Consider the following 27,073-nt stretch of genomic DNA (forward strand, 5'->3'; position numbering starts at 1 on the left):
CCCTCAGAGTCCCCACGCAGCTGCAACACCCCCGACACACGACTCCCCGGGACCCCACACCCACCTCCCCTCAGCCGCGCCCCCTCTACGCGGCGCGCATGCGTCCCGCGGCTCCCCCCGTGTGCCGCCGCGCACGCGCAGCAGCTCGCGATTGGCCGCCCCGGCTGCGGCGGAGCCGGCGCCATTTTCCTCCTCCCCGCGCCGAAGCCGGGCCGGGCGGCGCGCAGGCGCAGTGGCGCCCCGTTGGGGAAGGTGCGGCGCGGCCCGGCTCGGCCCGGCTCGGCCCAGCCTTCGTGCGCCGGGGGGATCCTGTCAGGGTACGGGCCGCCCGCAGCCCCGCTCCTCCCCGGCGCCCGGGCCCTCCCCGGCAGCGAGTCGTACCCCTCTCCTCACAGCCCACCCCCTGGCCACAGCCTGTCCCCCCCACCCCCCCGCCGGGCCGCGACCTCCCCTTTGCCCTCGTCTCGCTTTTTTTTAAAATTTTTTTCTTTCTTTCTTTTCCCTTCCCCTCGACTCAGCCGTCTCCGAGCTGTCCCAAGCCGGGGCTCCCCGCCTCGCTGGCGGCTCTGAGGAGGGAGCCGCGGCCGCCCTGGAGCGGCGGGCATGGGCCCCTCTGCCGCAGGGGGGGCTCCTGGCGCCGGCGGGTGCTGGCGGTGCCCAGGACCCGGCGGTGCCGGACCCGCCGGGGTTAGAGCGGGGCAGGCGCCCGCCCTTCTCTCGCTGAGGTGCTGGCCTCGCCTCTTGCAGCTGCCCGGAGTTTCTGCTCGTTGAGGCGAGAGGTCTCGCTCCGGGAGCGCAGGGGCAGAGCGGGCTGCTCCGAGCCGCCGCAGCGGGGCTGCCAGCAAGATCTCCGTCCCTGCAGCGCTGCTGCTAGAGTTAGCAACCCGCCGCCTCTCCTCTCCGGTTCTTTTGGGCTCCTGGAGAGGAGAGGTGAGTTGTTGTCTTTCCCTCTTGTTGTACCGTAACAGTGGAGAAAGTAGGCTAGCTTGCAGGCGGCAGAACTCGTTCAGGATGGCTTCGAGCTGACAGCTGCGTTTATTTTACCTTGAGAGTCAGCTCTGTGAAAAGGCCCATTGATGCAGAAAGAGATTAGCACCGTGTTAACTGCGCGGTTCTCTCTCCTTTGCTGCAGTGCGCACTTTCACCGTTGTCTCCTGCTCTGCCTGCTCCTGCTTTCAGCATGGTAAAGAAGAATACTATCCCCGATGGGTAAGTATCCCTCACACTAAGAGAGGCAGGAGTGGGCATAGTCCTGCCCACAGAGAAGGGGCACTCGCTGCCCCAGGCGCTTGCTTGCCACAAGCATCTTCACCACTTACTGCCAGGTAAGGTAGGAACCTTCTCCAAGACAGCCCAGCCCTTCATCCCCTAGGTGAGTATAATGCTCAAACCTGTCTGTGAGCACATCTCCTTCATCAGCCAGAGTCCCTTCTTCCTAACCTTAACCTCAGGTGCATACTTCTCTGGGGTACTGGAGTGTGGTCCATCCTTACTCACATTTGCTACGAAGAGCTGGGGAAGAACAAATAAGATGGGAGCAGGTGATTGCATGCACGTGAAGAGCATTCAGGTCCAGAAAGACGATCCAGTAGTTGTGTTTTGTTATGCAAGAAGACAACCAAAACGTTTTATCAATGAAAATAACAATAAAAAAAGCACTATTCTACTGGCTTTCTGATGACTTGAATGGGAGTGCATATGGGGACCACAAACTAGTCTCAGTTAAAATAAACACAGTTCTATTCTTCAATTCTATTAAGAAAATGTCCAGGTTCTATTAAAAAGAAGTCCAAGTTTAAGAGTTGAACCCGTGTGTTACTGCATTACAAACTTATTGGGTAAAAGTATGTGCAGAGATAGAAAGGCACATTGTAATGGAAAAATAACTTAAAATTAATATTTCCTTTTTTTTTTTTTTCTCTAAGGAAAGGTGGACATTATCCGGGTTTCAGGGAAAGTTTATTAATATGCTTAGGAGGAGCAATAAAATACAAAAAGCATAATTTCCTCTAAAACACGGTGGTCTAAAACCAATGAATAGAAACAAAAGTTATGCAAAATTAAAAAAAAAAAAAAAAAGAAAAAGAAAAAAGCAAAGCTTCAAGAAACTGATTTTTTTCGTAGCAGGCAAACTCAGGGATTAAAATTAGAATAAAATTTAAGGAAGTGCTACTTAAGCTTCTATGAAAATTCAGTTAGAAAATGGACACAAAAGATTGAACTCTGGAGTGGGTTAGGCTTGCAAGCAGTAACAGAGAAAGCCTGAATAATAACTGTCAGGCTTGTTTTCTTCATACACAGAAATTATTATGAAAACATTTCTCATGCATCAGGTGCTTATTTATCCCTTATTTTTCCCCCATTGTTTTTGAGCTGGAGCTGCTTTTAGGCTGTATGCATTTCATCTGTAAGTATGGAAGAAGCAATGGACTCTTCTTTTGGCTTCTGTGCTTAGAAACTAACACCTGTGCCTCTTTCAAGGAGAGGAACATCTGCTGTAGAGTAATTGGTTGTAAAACTAGAATTAACTGATGATACTCCTGTTAGTCATGATACTGAAGTGTTTTCAACTTACTCAGATACTTATTTTTTGATACTATTAACAAATCAGGCCAGACTTCCTGTACTCCTTCATAGTAAAAATTATTTCTCCCTTTTCCCAATAAAGTCTCGGAGCAGAGATAAGGTGTGCAGTATCCATTGCAGTCTTAGTCCTATAAAGTCACACTAGGGAGATAATTTTATAACATAAGAGAGTACTATAAGAGAGGGATTCAAGTGGTCTGTTCAACTGCAGTTTCCACCAGGGTGTCTGAAACAGTGTTGTCCATAAGTAGTTGTGTATGATGGTGTTTTAGGGGAGAGCTAGCCAGTAGAGGGAGTTCAAGCTATCTAAAGAGCTACCACAGTGCTGTGATGGTTTTACTGCTTTATATATGTGTGCGCATCAGCATCCCAAGTCCTACTGTGAGTATAATTGAATAAAGTCAGATTTCAGTTTTGAAAAGCATCTGCAGAAATACCACCTTATTGTGTGTTTTCCTTAAAGGGTCTAAATAAAATCCCAGGAGTGGGGTCTTTTTATTATAAAGACAAAACTGAATTATTTTTACCTATACACTGTGAACATACTTTTTTATTCTAGTGCAGACTTCAAAACATCAGCATTTCATTTACAACAGTGTTAAAGACTGGCATAACTGATTCTGTATTTTGGTCTATGAAATGCATGTTCAAGGGTGGATGGAAGATAAAGATTACAGTAATGCGAGAGTTTAATTGTAAAGTAAAAGTGCTTCATACTGTCAGGCATAGAATGTTTTCATTTAAAAAATGTGGTATCAGAAGAAACTACTTATAATACCTGAGTAATGATTGTATCATTGCCATACAGCTCTTAAGGCACGGCTTTAGTGTTTCAATACACCACCACAAGTGCAAAGCTATGCAATTACTTATCGATATGGGAAGGAGACTTTTTCTCCTGTGCTTTACACATTCACTGTTTTTTTTGCAAGCTATGACACAGGCTGAAGTAAAGGAAAGGGAGAGATCTGTTTTAACAGATGATTAACAGCTCTCTATATTCTCTTCCATCTGCTTTTGACCAGTGCATTGTGTTCTATCTTGAAAACATGTATAGACCTTTTAGGGGTGTCTTTTCTTCAACAATTATCAGTTATGGTATCTACAGAAGCTACTTGGAAAATAGAGCTGTGTGTATATCATGTAGTAGCAGTAGCCAAAAAGGAAGAGAGATTGCAACTAGTATTTTCTAAATGGTCTTGCTGCAGCTCCCAGTATTTCATACTCAAGTTTCTCTACAGCTACTATATTATCCTTTTTGAATGATTGGGAATTCACTTTCCAAGGTAGGTTCATAACCATAAGATGTTCATAATAGGCTTCAGAATTGTAGAAACACCTGAATTGTTAAGCAAACAATTGTATGGGCAAAATTCTGCCTCAGTTCTGTGATAGTTGATGGTAGTTGGGAAGTGACAAAGACAAAACATGATCCTGAACTGGGAAAGGCAAATAATTAAATAATTTACATTTTGTTGCCTTTCAGATCTTGATCTGCAAGTAGTCCATGGATTGTTTACCTATTTGAAAACATAGAGAAATAATACTCTAATTAGAAGTGCATTGTATGTGTACAGTATGTAACTGTTATGTGATTCCATCTTAGACTCTTATCACAACATCTTTATAATGTGAATACCATCAGTTCTATGGTATTCACTATAGAGGGCATAGCTCTGCCCTCTATAATGGCAAACGCCTAGATCTGTTTCAAGACACATCTATTTCTGTGTCTGCATCTCAGTGAGACACCGCTGCCTTGTTCAGGAAACTCTTACTGCCATGTTTCAGCTACTTCATGTCCAGCTTGTTTTTTAACTCAAGCCTCTGTTACTTTTTAATAACTGCTACAGGAATGATGATTGTGTCAAGTCTTCTGAATAACACCTTTGACTCACAGGTTTCTTTCCATCCAAGCAGGACACAAATTGTGTGTCATGATTCTCATTTGTACTTGTTAAAATACTATTTGTCTTTGTTTCTGTAACTGCTGTTTCAAAGATATGTAACTCATCCATCTTTTGTCCTTTCAGCCTTTATCCAGACTTCAGGAGTTTTACTTAAGCCCTGCCACCTTTACTTCCCAACTATATTCCTTCATCAACCACAAAAATAATTGAGTTGATTTCCTTAGGCATTTTTTGCTTAATTTTGATCTGCTTCTTTTTTTTTTTTTTTTTTGATGATTTTTAGTTCTGCATCAGTATGCTGAATTTTATTATTATTATTTTAAAGGTAACATGCAACATATACCCTTTACATTTTCTGATAAAGAATGTTTTCTGCTTATTTTCTACTATAGAGCTGCCAGGTTTTGCTGATTTTTGCAGAAGTCTTGAGAGGATTGATGAAAAGTTCAGAATTTTCCAAAGTCTTTGTTACATTGCTAATGACAGCAAATAAGATTTTTAAGCAATCTTTAATAACTTCTTGCTGGCTTCTAGTTGCTTGGAATTTACAATAATCATGGTAGATTTCCATTCATAGTTTTCCAAGAGAAAGCTGATTAAAGAAGACCTGATTTTCTAACCTATGATATCCAGCTGTCTTCCTACATAGGCTGATTGGTCTTCTGTGGCTGGAATGCTTAACTTCTACCTTCCTTCAGAATGCTTTTAAACATGGATATGTGAATATGGCCTCTAGCTGCTTGTCCAGTTAAATCCTACTTTTGTAAAGTATGTTGTACATTTTAGTGTTATTGGCACTAGTTTCTATGTCCCTAGACACAGCCCATCTTCTAATTTTATTTGGAAATGGGCAAAAGTTTTAAATAAAGAAATGTAATTTCCAGAGTTATTTTAAAATAGCAAGAGGCTGGAGTTGTTAAGCCTGATTTTCTCATTAATTTTAACAGTAGTTCAGATTAAATATACATCTGAACATGTAGTATCTTTTGATACATGAACAATTAGTATCTTTTTTAGACAATCACAGAATCATGGAGTGGTTTATAACGTGAATTAGATAAAATTTTATCACCAGGATACTTCATTATGTTGTGGTTTTTGTTAGATTCAGTAATATTTTCTGTATATTAACACTTTTTGCGATCTTGATTCATGTACAATTTATCTGTCTTAAACTAAGAGAAGTGAAACAGTTTCAGAAGTTGTTTTTCTCATTTTACAACTAAATTTAGTAATTCACCTCAATGAAGGTAAAATCGATCTGCTAATTGACTTTTCACATAAAGTTTTTCATATGCTTTAAATATACTGGCATCTCTGAAAAGCGGTATGTCCAGGGTTTCTTCAAGCACACTGTAGAATTTGTGAACACCAGTTCTTTGGGGTTTTGGAATTACTAGCATTTCAAGTGTTGTAACATAAGTCTTCATACTAAAGTGATTTTTGCTAAATTTTTGTGTGATGGAATATTCTTCATATTTTGCAAAGTGCCAAGAGGAAGTGAAGCAAAGGCTGTTGTTTTGAAAAAGAAGCATATTACAAAGTGAACACATTTGCGAAATCTACCTTTGTATTTTTTAATGAATGTAAACTTAGCGTTTCATTGTTATTTAAGTAATCAAGAATAGTAACTGATATTGTTATTTAGGCAACTAACAATAGTAATTGACATTGTTATTTAAGTAACTTTTTAAAGGTGTTTGATTCAGCCAAATTGAAAAACTTCTGCCAACTATAATACAAACAGACTTATTTTTACCTGTTGAACCATACCCTTTACGTCATATTGGCACTACTTGTTTGTAAGTACTGCCCTAACATTTTGAGGGGATGAAGGTTTCTGGAAGTTGAAAAAAGAAGGAAAGAAAAAGACTGTTTTCAAATGTACTGACAATATCTCAGTACCACTTTGTGGAATAAGTGCAGATTTGGGGACACACCTCTATTGTGTGATAACAGCAATTGTGCACAATGTATGTTAGAAGTATTTTCTTTATAACAGTGCTTTATGGACAGTAAAGATTCATTTTGTTATGGATCCTGATTTTAGATTTGCAAACAATAGGAGTGTCTTTACATAAATTGTGTGGCATGCTAAATAAGCTGATCAATCCAGTAGTAACACTGTTGATATTCTTCTGGCATCTTCTAGGCAACTCTCTTTCATTTATCCCAGAAGAATGTGGATCCATTAATTTTATTCAAATATGTAATACCATAAGAAAAAAATATTTATTATAGTGATACTAAAAAGATCTTAAGTTTCTTGGTTAAACAGGTTATTATTTGATGATGGATTTAAAAAAATAAAAACTTTATCTATAAGGATTAAAGTGGTCATTTTTTTTAAACACTTGTGCACATCAGTTACAACTGCTTGATTATGTGGTCAAAGAATTTAAGAACTATTGGATCCTGTTGTTTGTAAATCTAAAGCTTAATATATTATGCTAGTGGGCTGCATGGCTCATCATAGGAAAAAAAGACAGCTACCATTTATGATTGGAGAAACGTTAAATAACTATTATATTTAACACAGCTTTAATGTGACAAGGTTTCTTGCTATGTAAGATACACATAGTTTGAAATAACTATGATAATTTTAAAGAGGTGTTATTTTTATGTATTATTTTACCAAAGTTTTAATCCTAAGAGGCAATATCTTTATTTTAGAAGTTTTATATGGAGCTACGCGTCTTCTGTTGAATCATGTTGTTTGAAAATACTTATAATAAATGTTTATTTCATTGCAGATGGCGGAGCTTGACACCAGTTGGACAGCCTATACCAGGAACTAGATTTATTGCATTTAAAGTACCTTTAAAAGGGGTATGTATAAACAGTAATTACAGAATGTCTCTACTAAATACAATGCAAAAGTAATGAATAGCATTAATATTCATGCAAGCTTCTGGAAAGTTTTATGAAAAAATATTTTGTGGTATTTAAAATATCAGTCCAGTCATCTACCAATGGCTTTATGTACATAATATATTTTTTTTCTTTCTCTTTTAAAGTTTGTATTTGATGTTACTCTTTTATTCTTCTGAAAATCATACAGTCTCATTTCTAACCAATCAGGAAAACCGATTTGATCACTTTCTGATTTGAGTTGACACTCCTAATTTCATGATCTTATTTAACATCTTTTCTTGACTGTTATGAGAAAAGTCCAATTATCACTATGGAGGGGCTTATAATACAACTAACAATCCAGGCGATATAAGCCCAAATACAAGTTTACAGAAATCAGGCTACTAAAAGATTCCAGCTACTGCAGTACTTTTAAAAATTAGGGATCCAGACTACCAGTTCTGTAAGCAAAAACTTTTATAGTGATATGGAGAAATGCAGTATTCGTAGATTTATTTGATTAATGTGTTAGTAACTCCATTAGATTCTTACTAAGATGGAGTAATGTCTTAATCTATTAAATACACTGAGCCAGTTCTCCACGTTTTTTGTGACAGGACAAAATGTGGAGACTGTCTTTTTTTCAATTCATCAGTTCTTTGATGGATTGAGGGATAGGACTGCAAATTTGCCCTTCGATATAAATTAACACTTAATTTGCACACCACTTTTATAAGTCCCTGCTTCAGATACACAGGAAAGACGTTTCTAAACTCTCTTTACATTCAACAGCTAGACATAATCTTAGCAGTTAGTAGTAAATATTCTGTCTAAGCTATTGTCTGCAGTTTTCCCACACACAAAAAAATATTATTATTATGGCATATTAGTGCCCATTATGTTTTCAGTCACAATTCTGTTAACAGTGACTGAAGTGCAATGCTCACAGTGTTCGCTTCCTTAGCTGCTTTCACACAGTTTTAGTATGATGTTTCTATTGCTTTGACACCAAAGATCTCAGACCTGATATGGGTCATATTCTCCATGGTACTGATGGATTGCACAACAGCCGCATGTCTTCCACCAGAGGCTGTCAGAGGGTAGATCTATCCACTGGTGGATATAAGGTTCAGTAGATTTATAATTAGCTTCTTTGCTGTTTAAGTAGGAGAGATTTTTGCATTAGCAGCTCCTGTAATTCCACTTGATCCAGCACCATTTTTTTGCATAGATATACTGCTCTATGCAGGATTTTTTCACTGCATATTTTTCAAGTTCCTTGTCTCTCTAGATTCAGAGAAAGATACTCACCAACTTCCCCTGTAGCTCACTTGTATCTCTCACAAGATACAAAATACTCCTTGTATCTTCTGTGATAGCCTGTAAGGAGCTCATAAGCCAGTGATCGTAAAAGGATAGACATTTTTGCAGAATTCTTGATGAGTTTTTCAGAAAATCTCAAAGTCTTTCAATACATAGTCTTTCTTTCATAACACATGTGACTGTTTACTCAGCCAAGCAATATGTTTACAGATGTCATATTTTTTAAAATTGTATTTCCCCTCAATGTTAATTGTGGGTTCACATAGTAAAAGAAAAAATTCTTTTAAGTTTTGTCACAGACTTTTGCAGACTCTTGTTTTGTCACCTCAAAGTTAGTAAATTTAGCTGCAAATTTTATTAAAAAACACTGTTGAGTAACTGAGAGATAACTGACTACTCTTCATTTTGTTTGAACTTAGACAACCTCGACCGTTTTTTCAGCAGTATACCAATTTTTGAAATACTTAGGACAGAATACTTCTATGTGCTTTCTATGCTATTTTTTTTAGCTCAAGCTTCCTAATAATATATTAGCTTGGGAATGTCCTGCTGTTTATTCTTTAATTAGAATTCCTGCCTCTGTTTCTCAAGTTGATTCAAATTACTTGCTAGCATCGTAAATTAGAATCTGTACTGTCAAAAGATGGAGTAGTTAGTTACCCTATAGCATCTGTGGTTCTGAGAGGTGTGTGGTCTGTGGCTGCCTTCCTTTCCATTAGTTCTGAGTACAGTCTACTTGAATTTCTTATTGACAAAGGAACTGAGAGGTGGTTGAGGCTGCTGCGTCTGTTTTGCCACTGTCTTTATGGGTTGTAACAGAGCCTGTGTCAAAAGGCTCTCACAGTGAACAGCACACTATTCAGAGAAAATCCAGTTTTGCGCATGAGGCATTTTCATACCTAGAATGGAGAACACGTTTCAAAAACCACAGCTACAATAGGGTGAGTAAACAATTTTTCCACTGTGTCTGTCAAAATGAAATCAATTATTCATTGTTCACCAACATGCAGCTTTTTTAGCCACTGTATTTTACTCTTATTTAATATTTCCAGTGCTACACATGCAGTAATTTTCTAGTTCTATACATTCTGCCAAGAGATGAAGCAAGGATAAAAATGCCTGCATAACATTTCTGGGGAGAAAGTTAAAACCTTTAGAATAAGTGAACTCTGATATCACAACTTGTCACAATGTTTTTTTGTGAAATACACAGTTAATTTTATGCTATTGTACAGTTTGTTTTGTACAGTATGTTTTAGGGGAAAAGGGTTGGGGTGCTTTGCTTTTTCCTGTTTAGTTACTTAATCTGTGTATATATATATATATGCAGCATTTTGTAGGATTTTTTACTGTCAAATCAGTACTTACGCAAATAATGTTTGCTAATGTGCAAATGGAAGTTACTCTGCATTTTGTTGCCTTTTCATCTGAATAGGAACAAATTATTGATTTCTTGTTATTTGGTTCCTTTTCATTTATTAATCTGTATAAAACATGGGTATGGTTTTGATAGTGTAAACATTCACTTTTATAAACTGATGTTTTCTTGTTTAACATGGCTGAATATTACAAATGTTCTGTTATTAGAAGTTAAGCAAATTTTTCTTTTCCATTTTCATTGTAGGCAATTAACCAGAGGCTTACCCCAACCCAGAAATTTACACCAAAAGACTTAATTGCTGCAATGAAAGCCTTAAATGTGGAGCTTGGATTAATTATTGATTTAACATATACTACACGATACTATGAAGTTAAGGTAATGCAAGAATATAAAAAATAAAATAGTTGCTGCTGTATTTGTTTTAAAGTATTTATGTATTTGCTCATCTTGACTAGATAAGTTGAGCCATCTAAACTTACTTTGTGGCTCTAATAGAAACCAAATGTTTTATCACAGAGGAAATAACTCTCTCCCCCAGCTAGTTACATTTGTGGCTTATTTGTATTATGGTTGCTTAGAATAATGGATAAAGACTTCAGCACTAAGCACGCAGAAAAGATGCTGAAGACTTGCAGCCTGTATCCTGAAGACATTCTCATGTATGCCTAAGGTGGGCTTTTTTAGTAGTTTCTTTACTCATCTTCAGTGGTAACCACTAAAAAGTATGCATTTTAAAAATTACTTTATTTCAAATTTGTTACCTGTATAGTCCAAACAATTTTGATTGCTTCCTATTGAAAAGGAAAATAAATAGGATTGTTAAAACTGAATGTTAATCTTTGAATGTACATTGACTTGACATGCTTAGCGTGCAGATGTGTGTATATATGATTGTTGTTGGGAAGGGTAACTATTGCTAATAGTTGTTAAATGTGTTAGAATGGAATTACAAGAATCTGCTCTCTTTAGTTAATGGTCTGCCTTATTGTTAGGGATAAGAAAGTCCTGTGTAGAAACAAACTCTTCTTTGAGATCAGGTGTTTACAACAGAAACGCAAATGGTAGTTTCTGAGAGCATGTCTCTATACAGTCGTGTCAAGATCATTTTCAGTTTCTATGCAGCATTTGAGCTACTGTTTTTCATGGGCATTATTATAGATACTGTTTCAGGGTTTTCCCTTGATGCAAGATTTCAATAATGTTCACCATTTTTTTCTTTTTGTTGATAGGACTTACCTAAAAGTGTGCAGTACAAGAAACTTTACACTGTTGGACTTGAAGTCCCTGATAATGCTACTATCCTACAGTTCAAAAAGTGGGTCAGAAAATTCCTGTGGGAAAATGCAGGAAACGGTAAATATCAACATCTTAAGCTGTAAAAGACCAAAATTTTTATTTCAGTGTTAACTGCATCTTATATTAATTACAGTAGATTCTTTAAGACATCTGGGATCTCAGGTTTGTCCTTTTTGTACTCCTTGATGCTGCTGTATTTATGCTTTTTTATTTTACTTGTCTGTGCAAGGGAAGTCTTCCCTGTTCAGTGCTTGTTGAATGCCTTCACCTGAAATCCACCTTCTAAGTACCTGTTTCACAAGGTTTAAATCAGTTGCCTCCACCTAGCTGACATAGTACTCAATAGAAATAAGACTTTTATCTGTTTCACTCAAATTGTCCTCCATCAGTTCAGTGTCACAACTGCTGGCCCTTTATGGATGTTTTAAATAGCACAGAGTTCCTCTGATGGCACTGGGCACTGATATTTGTGGGCGACCTAATGGAGACCGTTTAGTCTCACATAGCAGTTTTCTGAATTATAAACCCATTATTGCCCTCATATCCTAGCAATTCTTAAAAATCATTTTGCAGACACAACATCAGTGTTTCCACAATGTGGATCTGTTGCCATTTTAGTGTTTTTGCATTAGTACAATTCTCCCTGGAATGATACAAGTGCTTTTCAGGGAAATAAATTTGCAGGCGCTTTGCCACAGCCTGTTTGCTGCTTCTACTTTCTCGCTTTATTTGCTACAGATTTTAACTGTTCATCTATCTGATATTGAAGAGCCATTCCCTCAGACTTTTTTCATGCTAATTGCTATGGTTACTCTGGCATTTTCTGTGAGAAAATACAGTTTAAATTTCCAAGTCCATACAGTTTTTGCTGCAGAATGTAACTGTTGTTTTGCAGTGGAAGGTCAGCTCTGTTGAATGAAAGAGCTCTGGCTTAAATCTCAGGTATAAGAACCTAACCTGGAAGTAGTGGGAAAATTAAAAAGTGTAAGAAGATGGTTTTGTCCTTATTCAGAAAGTTAATGTGCAAATTCTTTCTTTGCTCTTTTTTTGGCCTTAGGGAACTTACTTGGAAATAATTGTTTTTCCTTCTTGTTTTGATCCAATGGTTCTTTTAATGGGACAAAGCATAGGCTGTATTTAAATCTAATTATTTATTATTCTCAGAATCAAGAGATTCAATTCCTAATTTGTTACTGTTCCAGCTAGTAAGACTGTTTTGGCAGTGTTTATATAAATTCAGAGGTGTGAGAACTTCCATTTTTATGTTACCTTGTGCATTGTAACTTGCCCTCTGTTCCAGATTACCCCCTAAAATTTTTCAGGATTCTTCTTAAAAATAATTTTTAGTAAATTCTGAAGGGTTAGGACACCAACCTAGAATAAACTTATGTAATAGCATGAATGTCCTATTCATCATTCCTCTTTATTGTTTGCTATGGTCTGCAGAGTTAATCTCATTCTTCACAGGTTTAGAAGCAGTTAGTGAGCTAACTGCTGCTAGAGGTCCATCAGACTGTCTCAGTGTGTCTGTTATTTTACAGGAGTGACAGTATCAATTTGAAAATAGCAAGCATTATTTATCATTGCTTTACTAGAAAAGTACAATACTTCTTTTTATCTTCTTTTAATTTCATAGTAAATTTATTTTCTTAACTATTAAAGCCTGTGTTTTCCTTTTTGACAGAGAAACTCATTGGTGTCCACTGTACTAATGGAATTAATAGAACCGGCTACCTTATATGTAGGTAAGGGTTGTATAAAAGCAAAAATCAGTGTTCAAAAAGATAGTGGCTTTATACTAGTCTGTAAGCCCTTTGGGACAATGATCTAACCATGTTTTTCTTCAGATATCTTATAGATGTTGAAGGTTGGGATCCAGAGGCAGCAATCCAAGGTATTTCACACACTTTGAACTAAGGCAAATGTCAAGTTGTAATTCACAATTAACTACAATTGTATTCACAAATACTGTAATTCTATTTTACTATCCTTAGAATTATCTCATGTGCTGACCTCCAAAGAACATTTCTCTGACTGTTGATTCTGTTCCAAACAAGTTTTGAGCTTAGCAAATTGCACCACAGGAGGATGTTTCAGCTGCTTAACATTTTTTTTTTCTTTTGCTTTGAAGGGGTTTTCAGTCATAGGTTGCTGCCACTACTAGTTTTGGTTGTTTAAAATAATAAAAAAAAAATAAAATAAAAGCTACAATGATCACAGCTTGCTACACTATTAAATACTTCAGCATTAGTATGACTGCAAATTACTTTTTTCAAATTCAGAATCTCATGGTCAACAGAAACCTGCCTTTTCATATTTTCATGGATCAGTTTGCTTGCGTTTCATTAGACTCGCATCTCTTTTTCTTTAGCTTTTGGTGATGCCAGAGGTCATCGAATAGATGGTCTTGTGTATCTCACAGATCTCAGAACGCAACCAATGAGAAGGTAAGCTAAAGCTTTTAGTTGCATGCTTAAGATTTTCCTGTATGTTTACTGGTATTTTGAAGAATTCACTTACATTCATAAGCCAGAATTAACCCCCTCTTAAACATTTAATATACAACCACACGTATTTTGCAAGACTTCTGATATGAATAACATGAAATACAATGTACTTCCTTTGTTTATCTTTTGAGGTTCAAAATAGTTTTGAACTAGTTTGTACTATTGAGCATTGTTGTAGTTGTATCGTACTATTCCAGCTATACCGAGTCTGTATTCTATCATTATAAATTAAAAAAGAGCCACTGCATAGATTTCATTACAAGCGCTGGTCTGCCTGCTGTTGTTGGTAGAATCAGGTATTTAAAAAATAATATAACAGTTCTAAGGGGAAAATACAGTATGGGAAAAACTACTCAGAGTGGCAGATTGTTCTCAGCTCTGTTGCTCATAGTAGACTATCCTGATGCATAAGAAATATTTAATTTTTATCATATCCACACCCTACTGTACATAAGAACAGCTAACCTTTACATCTTACTAAGTTACTTGTACCAATGATATCTTGTAGCATTAAATTGATTTTAAAATAATATGTGAGTGATCTGGGTTGTCCTAGTTTGATTTGAATGCCCTTTGTTCTTGTTTTAATGCTATCATTCCTTTATAGACTTAAATCATAAAGTTAGTCCCATATCATATTTTTGAATACGTATGGTGTTTGTCTCATATTTTGGATGTTGTTCCAAATGTATGAAGTTTAGGTATTCTTTTTGCTTTCTCTGCAGCCCTCCCCCAACTAGTTTTACAAGATTGAAGTTCTGTAAGAAATTCATGGATACCTGTAGCTTTAATTTAACCAAAAATTGCTGTAATTCTCAGATGAATAATCTTTGTTTTTTTTTTTTTCTTCTCTCTCAGTAGTATGTTTAAATAAATAAATAATAATAATAATAATAATAAAAAGCTTATATGAGCTGTTTTTATTCTTCCTAGTAACCTTGGAATGGATGTATGGGATTCAGATGAGGATATTGTGCCTCCTCCACATGCCATGGAAGGACCTGTGGAACGATTCCCAAATGAAGATTTTCAGGGGTAATAGGCTGAAATGTGAAATTAAAAGCCAAAACTCCCCAGAGTGGGAAAGATAATTATTTATTACTATGTGTTGTTTTTAAAGCAGCAATTCATTACAATATTACAAGAAGGTCAGCTGATTTTAACAACTAGGTATGGTGTTTTGAAACATTGGAAGTACTATAAATATTGTAATTTAAAAGACATTTTATGAATATAGCCTACTCACGCACATTATATTTACGGAATAAGAAAAAAATTGAAAAGATAAAGGGAAGACAGGGAATGTGTTATTAGAAGTTGCTGAGTAATCAGTTTACTTGGGAAAATTTTAGAGTTCCTTCTTTATTATTCTGCAGTTGTCTGCAATTATTTTTAGTTAATTTGGAATCACTGGTTTTGCCTGTTGAACAAGCACTATAGAATTACAATTGAATGCTTGTCACCGCTTCTACTATGACATTGTTTTAAAGTTTTATAATCTTTCTTACTGTTTAGATTCTTAGTAGCTGTGATACATATATATATATATATATATATATATATATATTACTTGCAATGTCTTTCATATCAATTCTTAGTTAAAAAAGCTTACTGTCATTAATAACTTGTACTTAGGAGTATAGATGTTCTATTTAAGAAAGAAATTCTTTACAGGTCTGGGAAAAGATTAAGAGCTTATGATGAGCACTCTCAGAATGATTTGCAAGGACAGATACAATTGAGAGATTTCGATTTCATTAATAAAGGAGCTGGACAAAGACGAAGATCATTTAATGGCCATCAGACTCAAGATGATTTAAGAGCACCAATGCAGATGAGAAACTGGGACTACAATAGGGAACCAGGACAGCGGCGAAGGCCCTTTCCTGATCACCAGTTCTATGACAATTACCAAGAAGATACGCAGCTGAAGGACCTGGACTTCAGTAACAAGGGAGCTGGACAACAGCTGAAACCTTTTCATGGACACCAGTTCCATGATGATTTACAGGCAGAGAGACATTCAAGGGACTTTGAATTTAACAGAGGCCGTGGACAAAGGCAGAGATCTTTCCCTGACCATCCATCCCACAACAATTTGCAGGAAGATATGCAGTCAAAGGAGTTTGATTTTGGTAGCAGGGGCCATGGCCAGAGACGAAGGCAGTTCCGTGACCACCAATCTCCTGACGAATTTCAGACTCCAATGCAGTTAAAAGAGTTAGATTGTGTCAACAAAGGTCCTGGCCAGAGACCGAGACCTTTCCGTGACTATCAGTCCCATGATGCCTTACAGCCACAGGTGCAACTGGAAGATTTTGAATTTGTTAATCGTGCTCATGGACAGAGGTTGAGACATTTTCATGATAACCAACCGCACAATGACTTGCAAACAGAGACGCAACTAGAAGATTATGATAATAAAGGTGCTGGACAAAGGCGTGGGCCTTTTCATGACTATCAGCCTTATGATGACTTACAGGAACAGCCTCAGTTAAAAGATTTTGATTATGTTAATAAAGGGCAAGGACAAAGGCCAAGACCTTTCCATGATCATCCTGGTCATGATGACTTGCCACATGGATGGTGTTCAGACAGGTAAATCACACTTTAGTTGTAAGGCCAGGATTAGAGAGAAAAAGTGTAGAGCTCAGCACTTTTAAAATAAATTTCAAATTAGTTCTTTGATATATAAATATTAGGAAAATAATAATTTGAAACAATAATCCTTCTAAAATCATATATGAATGATCAGTTAATTACCTCTTTACATTTTGATTTTTGGAAGGATCTGATTTAAGCTGGAGTGTTGTAATTTCAAAAGCCAATGTTTCCTAAACTAGAAGATTGTATTTCTTTAAATTAAAGCTTATGTTTTACCTTTTTCAGACTTAGCTTGAAACAAAACTTTGTCCCACTTTGTTTTGTATAGAAACTTAGATTTAAACAGCAATTCTCAAGACAGAAGAGGACACAAAATTTTATTTATGTCGTCAGTCAAACTGAGATAAGCACTAATACTAAAAGGAAGTCTTTCACTTATTTCATGAGTTAACAATTTCCTAGAAATCCTTTTGCTTATGAACTTGCATCATATTCTCCCAAATACATATACCACTTACTACTAAACCTGCTGGATTCAGTAGTTAAGTTTCTGACATAATACTTAAAAATACTTTTTTATCTTTCAGAACATAGTTCAGATATTTGCCAGTAAAGCCTGATTTAATCATTTTCATTGTACTGGTGAAACAGAGGACAGTGTATCATTACCAAGAAATATTTTGACATGGTGAACTAATAAAGTTAAGATACTTCTATTAAAATTTCATTTGAAGTAATTTTAATTAATACTTTTCAAAGGCCTGAAATCATTTGTATTCCTCTTAATGTGCAATTCTTGCAATTATTTTCAGAAGTCAATCTTTTTCTTCCCATGAAAATGTACTGGAACCTCATTTTTCCTCATCTCCTTCACTTCATAGAGATTACGGGTCTGATAATGATGACTTTAACAGAAGCTATAGGTAAATAATGGATTTCATATGTTGTTTTCTGATTTACCTTTATACTCGAATCCCTTCAGAATCCAACCCCCCAAAAAATAACTGTACAGTGTAAAAATTGGTTTGTTTGTTTGTTTGTTTGTTTGTTTTTTTGCTTAAATGCAATTTAAACTATTGAATCTGAACACTGAGCAAATGACGTGACTAAATTGTGGTCCATCCATATCATGCTTGAATGTCATTATGAAACAGTTTGAGAATCCCTAATCTGAGTCATTAGCATGAAAAGCACATCTCAAACTGACTTACTATAAAATACAAAAAAACTATTTGCAGTAAGCACAAAAGTCGAAGTACAGATGCTGTATTTAACTCTTAAGTGCTGTCTACCACACAATACTACTACAATATACTCTACCATAATGAGAGTATAAAATGAACTGTTTTATTTGTAAAGACTTCATTGTGCATGTTTGCTCTTCTTACAGTAATCGAACAAATTGTCCAGAAGACAATAGGAGAGTGCATCCTTCGGATGAATTTAACAGAGGAAAAAACAGATTTGCACCATATTCTTCACGTACAATGCATCCATCTTCATCTGTACACCAGGAAGGTAGTTCAATAGACTATGAAAGAAAAACTTTTCAAGGTGAACCTACCAGAGAGATTGAACAAGGCAAAAGATTACCGGTTGTAACAGTTGATTACAATTATGGTCTGCCATTAGATTATGGACCTGAAGAGGAAGAGAGAAATTACGATTTACCTCCAAAAGACTGCTACAACTGGCACTGAATACAAAGGACAATGTTTGCTCAGCTTAGACTTACGTTTACCTATTTTGCTTTGTATGTGGACTTTTTTTTTTTTAAGTTAGGAAAATGCAAATTTCAGTAGTAGAGAACTGGTCTCTGTTGTAAGATCAATTTCTACTGATGTTTGGTTCTTTATATTTATTAGAGTGTATTTGTTCACTGTGTTTGTAGACAAGGTCTCAGTACACATGGAATGAAAGTAGTCATTCCTTTAAGCAAAGTTGGAGCCTTGTACCTTAAACCATACAACTTTGAGTGATTGTAATTGTCTTTTGTGTTTTTTTTTTTTTCTTTAAAATGTATGTAATTTCAGGATGCAAGAGGCATAATAAAGTACTGCACCATCAGGTAGACTAGCACTGAGATTACAAAAAAAAAAACAACTATGAAATGAATGAAACAAATTTATGTCAACTTCATCCTTTAATAATAGCAGTTTGTTATTGTTGCTAACGATTACTGCTAACCTTTGTGACACTGCAGTTTAATTCCATTTTTTTGTACCATCAACTGACGTAGGTGTGCTCTTTTCCATAGCAGATTTCTTCCCAGATTGCTAATAACTTGGAAGTAACTGGAGTTTGAATAGTCTAAATGTAAAACTTGCTTTTCATCATTCTGAATATCTCATACTAATTGTGTATTTTTTCCTGATCCCACAGATTATAAATGCTTCAGAATAGCCCAGTGCAGGTGAATTTCACAATTTTCTCAGCAACACATCCAAATGAGGCAGGTCATGTATCAACAAGTTGCCTGTCTCAACTGGCCAAGATTGCCTGTGCCTTTGTGTTCACACCTTCCTGTTTGTCAGTCAAATGTTTCACTCTCCACTTCTGTTTTCTACTGGCTTCTTTTTTACAGCACAGCAGAGTAATCAGAATGGAAGAATAACCTCTTTAGGTAAGTTACTTTTAGAGTCGTGCATTGGAACAGTCTCCTCTGAATTGCCATTTCTTTGGGTCTCAGGAAGGTAGCGCAACAAACAGTAACTGAATTCATGCCAGCTGCTGCACAGTAGCAGCAACAGCTCCTACTTTTGTTAAGCACATCTTAGTTCATAGGACAGAAAACAGTATTAATGTAATGCTTAAGTGAACCAAAATTTTTACATTTTTCAATATTATTCCATTTTAATAACTCAGATGTTTCTAAAATGCTACAGGGAAAGCAGTCTAGGTTCATCCTATGACATTAAGATAACTGAAATGAATGCTAAATCCTCAAATTACACAGTTAAGAAACTGCCTCAAAAGCTATATAGCTGTGAAATGTAAAGCTGGAGGGTACACTAGAAAATTCAAAAAGAACAGTGTTCAGAGCAAGAGCTCCACAGACCTTTTTTGCTTTTTAACTAGCACCATGAAACTCAGATTTCTGAATTCATGGGTCTATGGCTACTAAGTAAGGGCTAGACTTGAGAAGTGTGGAACATCTGGCAATTCCCATTGATTTGTAACACATGCAGAAAGTTCCAAAAATCAAAGGATTCTGTGGATATAAATTCAAAGTGCAGATACTTCATTGCCTTTGCAACTGGTACAGCAACTTTACTTTGTATAATGAACAAAGCCAAATTGTTCCCTCATTTTCACAGCAGCTAGTCAATAGTATTTCCCATTAAATCTAGGATTGTGAGCCTCATTAATATGCTCTCAGGAATGAAGTTCTCTATATGTAACCCAGTTTTGGAACTAAGCACTAAATGTTAAGAAAAAGGAACTTTTTTCCTTCATTTACTCTTTTTTAAAACGAGGGGTAAATAAAGTCTATGCTTCCTTATTTTGGGGCAAGGAAGATCTGCAACATGGGTTACTATATTGCCAGATTAAAAATAAACCAAAATCAACCAAAAACCTTCCTGTTTTTTTGTTTTTTTGTTTTTTTTTTTTTTTTCCTGTGAGAGAACTGAGAATTAGGGACTGGTGTTACAAGCATTTGTTCTCTTTTTACACTATGTATGTTCATAATGTGAATAAAGAAGAGATACTTGCTCCTTATATTTTTGGCTTTGGATTTGAATTAAGTTTTTAGGATTGAAGTAACCCTACAGTCAATCTACACTTAATTCAGGCTGGGGCTGCTGGGACTCCCTGGATACCTGAAAAGCTGATGGACGCACTGGAAAGAAAGTTCATTGCAAAGAGAAATGTGGCAGGTCTACAAGGAATTAGGAGGGGTGTTAGCTATTACCAGTCCTTGGTCAGTTCCTGCAGGACTGAGAGTTTGCATGCTGCTCCAGTGTTTGGGAGCCTTTTAGCTATCTTCATCTAAAAGTTGAAGCTGCCTTCAGCTGTCCATCTGAAGAAAGCAAAGGGCTGTTTCAAGCCCAAAGCCAAATAAGCTTTCTCAATCTCCACTTATGTTACTACATTAAATATACCTGGAAATGCTCCCAGGCACTGAGGCCAATTGATGTGAGATGAGTAGCACCTCTGTGCTAGTTAGTTCTAAACCACAGGAAGATACTTGCAATTCAGGGATGGTCCCTGAAATGTGTCTTATCTCCTGAAATATCCCAGGAGTTGTTGGGGAGAGTGTTAGTGGCACAGACCAAAACCTTCCACCAGTTTGCTAGTACTGAGTGTTGTATTCCATTGCGAGGAAACATGCTGTGATTACTAATACAGCCAAGACATCTTCACCAATGGAGTCTCTGGGTGGTTCTTAATGTAATCAGTGCACATGTAGCTGCTTACTAGTGCTCTGGACACAGCACCTACAGCAAGTTACACCAGAACCACATGTTCTGTGTGCACAGTGCTGTAATTCAGAAAGCCTCCCAGAGCACAGAGAAGTGATCTACCACAGACTACCTTCAGTTGAAGCTTACAATCTTGGCTGGAGTACAATTGACTACGTTATATGAAAAGAAGGTGCTAGGTGCTCCTAACGTTGGAAATTTATGTGCAGATGTACCTGAAGTGGCTCCCCTTGACAGGGCTCCATGCCATGCGTGCTGCTTCCATCGCAGTATAACAGCTGGGTCCATGCTGCCCCAGGTAGCTGGATCTGCAACCAGATGTTGACAATAAAGATCATCTGTAAAAATCACATGATTGTGCATAATTAATAGTTTGGTGGCATGGTCTTCTTCAAACTAGGAGCCATTGGTACAGAAAGCATAGAAAGTTAACTAGGAAGGATATTCTCCTTCAGTACAATGATGTGTGTTCTCTTTTAGGATTTACAAAAACTTTTAGACTTATGTAGTAAGTAAAAGATGCTTGTTTAGCAGCCCATGTTTTTTCTATAGAGTATAGTTGCTAGTAGTAGTTCATTTAGTGTTTTTTGTGTCTAAAATTATTTCGCTATAATTATTACAAAAATCTGTGGTTCTATATTTCTGCAACTATACTTGATATTTCTCATTCCAGTTATTTTCCCTAAAGGGAAATAATGAAGACTTAGATACCCCTGCCAGCCCTAATAGTACAGGATGTTTTATAGAAGACAGCACACGGGATCCTGAGCAGCTTCTCTCTGAACTAAGAGAGCATCTAGCAAGTAGGTATAATTTCAGTATCCCTGTGGAGACATACTGGGCATTTCTGCATCCCTGGTGTACTTACTCAGAAATTCTGCCCAACACCCACGGCACAAATTGAGTTTACTGTAGCTTGAGCAGGACTCTGAAAAGCCATGCTAATAATAACAAACAGATGATGTTTGTACCACATGATTTTACAAATGATTGCCCCAGTAGTTACCCAGCCATGAATGAATTATAAGCCTGGTGGTTTCCCCAGATAGGTAGAAATGGAAATTTATACTTGAATAATTGTGCTTACTTTGAAAAATATGGAATCAATACTGGCTAAAATGCCCTTTCAAGACCAGCCATAAAGAGGGCAATGGATTTAAGACATCTCCCCTAAGACAATCTTTGAAAGTTAGCATGGTATGATAACAGAGCACTTGAGACCAACCCTATAGATCCAAGCAGTCAGATGGTGTAACTCCTGCTATTTGACAAAATAAGCATCACTTTAATAACTATGTTGGATTCCTCTTTTCAAGCAAAAATAAAAGATAAGATGTTTTCACAAATGGCTTTGAGATGACTACATGGAAATAACCAAAGGTGGTTTTATATATATATATTTTTTATAATTTAGAATAAGTCTTTTCTCCCCTATTGTTCCTAACAGAATGAGGCAGAGCTAAATCCACATACATTGCAAACTGTTACTGACATTTATCTCAAATTCCACAGTTGAGTCATCCCTGCGTATTAGCATCTGTAGTATTCAATTACTAATTGATCCACATGGTAGAAAATGAAATTAAATGAAATATTTTTTTAACTGAATATTGTTTTACATTGGCAGTCATTAAAAAAAAAAAAAAAAAAAAAAAAAAAACTTTTTCTCTTCTATCTTACGTAGTCCTGTAGTAACATTATAAAATCTTGTTGGACTCTTTTATGTATGTTCTCAATGAACCTAGAAATACCTGTTGTACTATGATGTAGCAATAAAAAGTGGGACTTTGATGGACAGGGTCGGTTTCCCACAGCATCAAGTGTGAAATCTTGAAGAACACAACTACTCAAAAAATCCAGAGGTAGCAAACAATAATATGAAGGATTTGTAAGGGTTTTAGTATCTATAACTATTAAACTCTGACCTCACATAAAAACTCCTTTACTGTTACTGTCCTGAAATGAAGATTTAATTGACAGCCTGATTTGTATCAGGCAATGAAGCTAAGTAGAGTAGAGCTAGAAAGGCTTGCATGTGACTTTTTCTCTCAGCTGGAGCAAAAGGTAAATGACCTGCAAGTCACAAGAAGCCCCAAACGCAATTAGCATCCTTTCCTGTTTGTAAAGTAGCTGCTAGCAAGCTGCAGACTTTTTTTTAATGTGTGAAAGTGATCAGTGATGTGATAAGATTCAAATTTTGGGAGCACGGCTACAACCACTGTGCCAATACTAGCTGTTCAATGACCTGGGCACTCACTTCTGAAAATCAGGTCCTTCTGTTGAGGTGTGTCACATGAGGCATGCAGAAATGCAAACACTCAAAGAACGTTTGTGAGGAAAGAAGGAATGAATTCTCTCAAAGGGGCTCAGCAAGGGGACATGAAAACCTGGCTGTTGAATAGCAGCTTACTTAAAACATTTGTGCTTACTGAAAGAAATTGCTTTCATGCTGTTACCAACCAGTGGTGTGTGTTTCCCCTCCAGGCCAACTTGTGTTTGATCCAGTTGTCAATGGACCGCTCTTTACTGGTTCCAGTTGCTAGCAAGTACCAAACCTGCAGATCTCTTTCTTCTGCTCATGGAACCAGTCACCAGGAAGCAGGTGGGGAAGCAACCTGGTTGCAGGTCACAACATTTCCCTTTCTCCTGAGGTGAGAAGGCAGTAGGGGTGGGGCGTGAGGACAGGAAAAAAAAAAAAAAAAAAATGCAGAGGGAAAATGAAAATGTCGGGGAGTAGAGAGTTACTAGTGTGAGGGAAGAAATGTGCAAAAGGTGTAAAAAGCTCATGAAAGATTACTGAGTATAGAAAGAGGGTATGCACTAGAGAAGGAGTTCCTAGTAACTTCTTATCTGGGTCTTCTAGCCTGTGCCTTTTTATAAGTTCCGTACTGATGCAAGTAACAGCTATCAGAAACACACTGCAGCATTCAGACCTCTAATCCTGCAATAGAGTCATGTGGGAGATTAAAACTAATGAAGGCTTTCCTTTAAGCTTTAAATATAATCTAGGTGTAGTGTAATGGCCTGAAGATACGCCCTGCAGAATCCAATGAGAATTTCAGACAATCAAATATGAAAGCGTGCCACAGATCTGTTTCACCCATTAAAAACAGTCAAAACCAGACTGTTTTCTGGATATCAAGAATCTGATCTGTTGAGAAATTTGAGACTCCTATCTGACTTGTTTATTACAAATGCATACCTGACATTTTGCACACTTCCAGGGTAGTATCGAAACACTATAAAGTTGCTATCATTGTACCCATCACATAAATCTTACACTTATGAATTAGTTAAAGTGTAACATACAAATTTGAAGTAACTGCTTGTACAAAAAGGCCAAGAAGGAAGCCAGTGCAGACTCATACCGGAAGCAGGAGTCATTTTCTTCCTTTATGAGCAATGTTGAAGCCTGAATGTTCCACAAAGGAAGATGAAAGAGCCCCCAAGATAAATATACTTAAAAGCTGACACAGACAATGATGATTTTCATGCAGTTCTTCAAACAAGCTCTTTTAACATAAACACAGAAGTTTTCACTTTGAAAGTTACACTGCCAAACAAAAGTCTATAAAGGAACATTAACTCCTTAAGGAGAAGATGAGAGAGCACAAGCTAATGCTGATATCTGTTAATCCCATCTCAGCTGGAGTGTTTTCTGCTTTATGTTGAAGCTACTTAATAGCAATGGTAAATTCTGATTTTCAATAGTTAAACACCAGAAATCTTTAATAGGCCTAAAATATATTCTGAGAAGTTGTTTTTACAAATTAAAAGAAAAACTTGAATTGATTCATATCATTTAATATAGTAGTTAGAATAAAATAGAGAGCAAAGAATATGTTCATATGTTCACCCAACTTGTTTTTAAATCTAATTTAAGCTCAGTAATTGTACAGAACTTGTGACAGTAGCCACAGATTAGCCTTCTTTTCTGTCTTTATAAAGCAACAGCTTTTGGAAAGAGCTGGACTAGATGTGAAACCGCTGTCCCTGTTTATTCAGCATTATAGTGTGGTTCTGCATCCTTATGTCCCTGATGACAGACATGCTTTCCTATTTATGTTGTTTGTATTCAGTTTGTGCATGCTGGAATTATATGCACTCTTTTTTAAACTGCACAGGCTAGTGTCCCTCTTGCCTTAGCTCATGAAAAAAGAACAATTTGACTTCTGAAATTAAATAAAAGAAAAAAAAAATGTATAGCCACACAAGCATAAACAATGGAAGATCTAAATAAATGGTCACTTTGTAGCATTATTTGTTTCTACTCATGTTATTTTCATGCTGTGTAATTCCACAAGCCTACATAGAAAGACCTGCAGATTTATAGAGTTTGTCCTCATTTCAATTTCTTCTTGCTTCTGTGGCTTATTTTTGCCTGTTACCTTGATCAAAAAACAAAAACAAAATAAAACAAAAAACCACCACCCACCATTTAGATATTTGAGAAGAGCTTTTCTCCCCTTCAGTCTTCTTTCTGGGTATGAAATATTGTTATTTTTTATACATGTATGTGTGCATAAATGTATGCTTGAGTGTATATGTATTATAAATGTATATATTTATATATAGTGTATATATATAAATGTGTACATTTATGTATGCAAATGGAGATCTAGGCTCTCCTGAGTGTCCATAGTGAATTATTATTGTTAACCTTATAATACTTCAGAGCTCATAAGCCATGTTTAGTGAAGGTACATGTAGTTTAGTCACTTCAGTGACATAGGAAAAGGTGCAGTTACTAGTAACACTGTTCAGAGAGGGGTAAAGAGAGGGAAGATTTAAATGTAAACATAGAACATAAAAGTCTTTTTGGAAAAAAAAAAGAACAACTCTATGAAATGCATAGATTATTTCCTAGAAGCCATGCCACAGGAACAATAAACTACCCAAACTATTAAATATTCATTTAAATCAAGAGCATGGATAACATCTAGACAAAACTGAGGAATTTCCAATCTATATATATGAAGTGTAACCAAACAATATCAGTAATTTAAAGGATATGTATTCATCTATTATAAAATAGGGTGGAAAGTAGAGCTAATTTAGAAAATGAGAGGTTTGAGATCATGGAGCTAACTGCTGGAAAAAATTACAGACCTCGGTTATTAAAAATGAGGTTACAGTCACTTGTACAGAAAACTGTTTACAATGGACAAAGAGCACCACTTCTGAGCAAGTCTATACAATCTCACAAGATAAAATCAAGTAGCAATGACTTTGCCCTAATTTGTCTCTTGGAATACCTCTCAGATACCATTTCATTGATATCTCTGCGGTGTTTTTTGGACTGCAAGCGCTATCAGTCAGCATCCAGTCTCTTGTATGACACCACTGCTCTTCGTGAAGAACTTCAAACGAAGACCATGTGCAAGCTGCCACATATTAAGGAGGTTTTCAAGAAGGCTGTGCAGCTAGTCGAAAATTTCTATGGGGTAAAAAATGAAGCAATTTAAATCACAAGTGTTGGTATGGAAACTAATGAAGTTTAGATGGAAAAAATAAATAAATAAATAAATAAATTGCAACCCTAAAACAATAAGCACAATGTTAATAAAAAGTGTTAATTAGCAAGAAATAAGAGATTATTTAACAAAAGTAAATATCCTTCAGCAGTCAGAAATCCAATGTTAGCAACAGCAGTAAAAGTGGGTCTAACCTAAAACCTATAAACCTATAAAACATTTTTTTTTTTTTAAAAAAAAGGAATGCTTGAAACTGTTAGATATCTACAAATAAATAAGAATTTTAAAGAATTTTAGAAATAGCCAAGAGGATAACTGGTTAGTTTGCTGACCTCAGAACAGAAGACATGATTAAGGAATGCATGTTGCGAAGAACCTGCATAATTCACCTGCATCAGGCCATAATACATACATTTATCTTAGAACAACATTTTTCCAGATAATAAATTAACAGCAGTGATTAAGACACAAGCAAAGATGTCTCCACAAACTGCTAAGCTTCTAATACTGGCTTCTATTCAGACAAGATTTCCAAGGGAATTTAAAAATCAAATTGAGAGCCACTAAAATACATGCAAACAATTACTAAAATCTTCTGTTTTACCAGACTAGGAAGAATCAAATGTTATATCTACTGCTACAGAGAGGTAGGTGTGATTCTAAGCGATACAAATCTTCAGGACAAGAAAAATGAACTGGAAAAATTAAATCAGAA

The 27,073-nt window shown here is 36.5% G+C and overlaps 1 protein-coding gene across 5 annotated transcripts; it reads left to right on the forward strand.

Annotated features, from left to right (window-relative positions):
- Window positions 1–218: 218 nt before the first annotated feature.
- LOC309880296 (uncharacterized protein) lies at window positions 219–21,630 on the forward strand. Of its 5 annotated transcripts, none has more exons than XM_082765090.1 (13): window positions 219–317; window positions 748–930; window positions 1,133–1,209; window positions 7,250–7,325; window positions 10,297–10,428; window positions 11,283–11,406; window positions 13,034–13,094; window positions 13,197–13,243; window positions 13,721–13,796; window positions 14,790–14,891; window positions 15,531–16,454; window positions 17,273–17,383; window positions 17,851–20,094. In XM_082765090.1, the coding sequence occupies exons 3-13, from the start codon at window positions 1,181–1,183 to the stop codon at window positions 18,158–18,160; spliced, it is 1,992 nt and encodes a 663-aa protein (XP_082621216.1). In that variant the 5' UTR covers window positions 219–317; window positions 748–930; window positions 1,133–1,180; the 3' UTR covers window positions 18,161–20,094. The 5 variants fall into 5 exon arrangements, 4 of the variants coding, with proteins under 4 accessions (XP_082621216.1, XP_082621215.1, XP_082621217.1 ...); XR_014317936.1 differs by adding an exon at window positions 21,573–21,630 and having other exon boundaries at window positions 261–930; window positions 17,851–19,083; XM_082765089.1 differs by having other exon boundaries at window positions 261–930.
- Window positions 21,631–27,073: the final 5,443 nt, after the last annotated feature.

The sequence above is a fragment of the Aythya marila genome, assembly GCF_965140915.1.
Source record: "Aythya marila genome assembly, chromosome: 7".
In the NCBI taxonomy this organism is placed as follows: Eukaryota; Metazoa; Chordata; class Aves; order Anseriformes; family Anatidae; genus Aythya; species Aythya marila.

What these genes read in the sequence shown, in the direction of transcription:
- LOC309880296 (XM_082765090.1), top strand. Translation starts at nt 1,181, where the DNA reads ATGGTAAAGAAGAATACTATCCCCGATGG. An exon ending in TTAAAGTACCTTTAAAAGGG is followed by an intron (nt 7,326 to 10,296) that starts GTATGTATAAAC and finishes TTTTCATTGTAG; the next exon opens with GCAATTAACCAGAGGCTTAC. An exon ending in ACCGGCTACCTTATATGTAG is followed by an intron (nt 13,095 to 13,196) that starts GTAAGGGTTGTA and finishes GTTTTTCTTCAG; the next exon opens with ATATCTTATAGATGTTGAAG.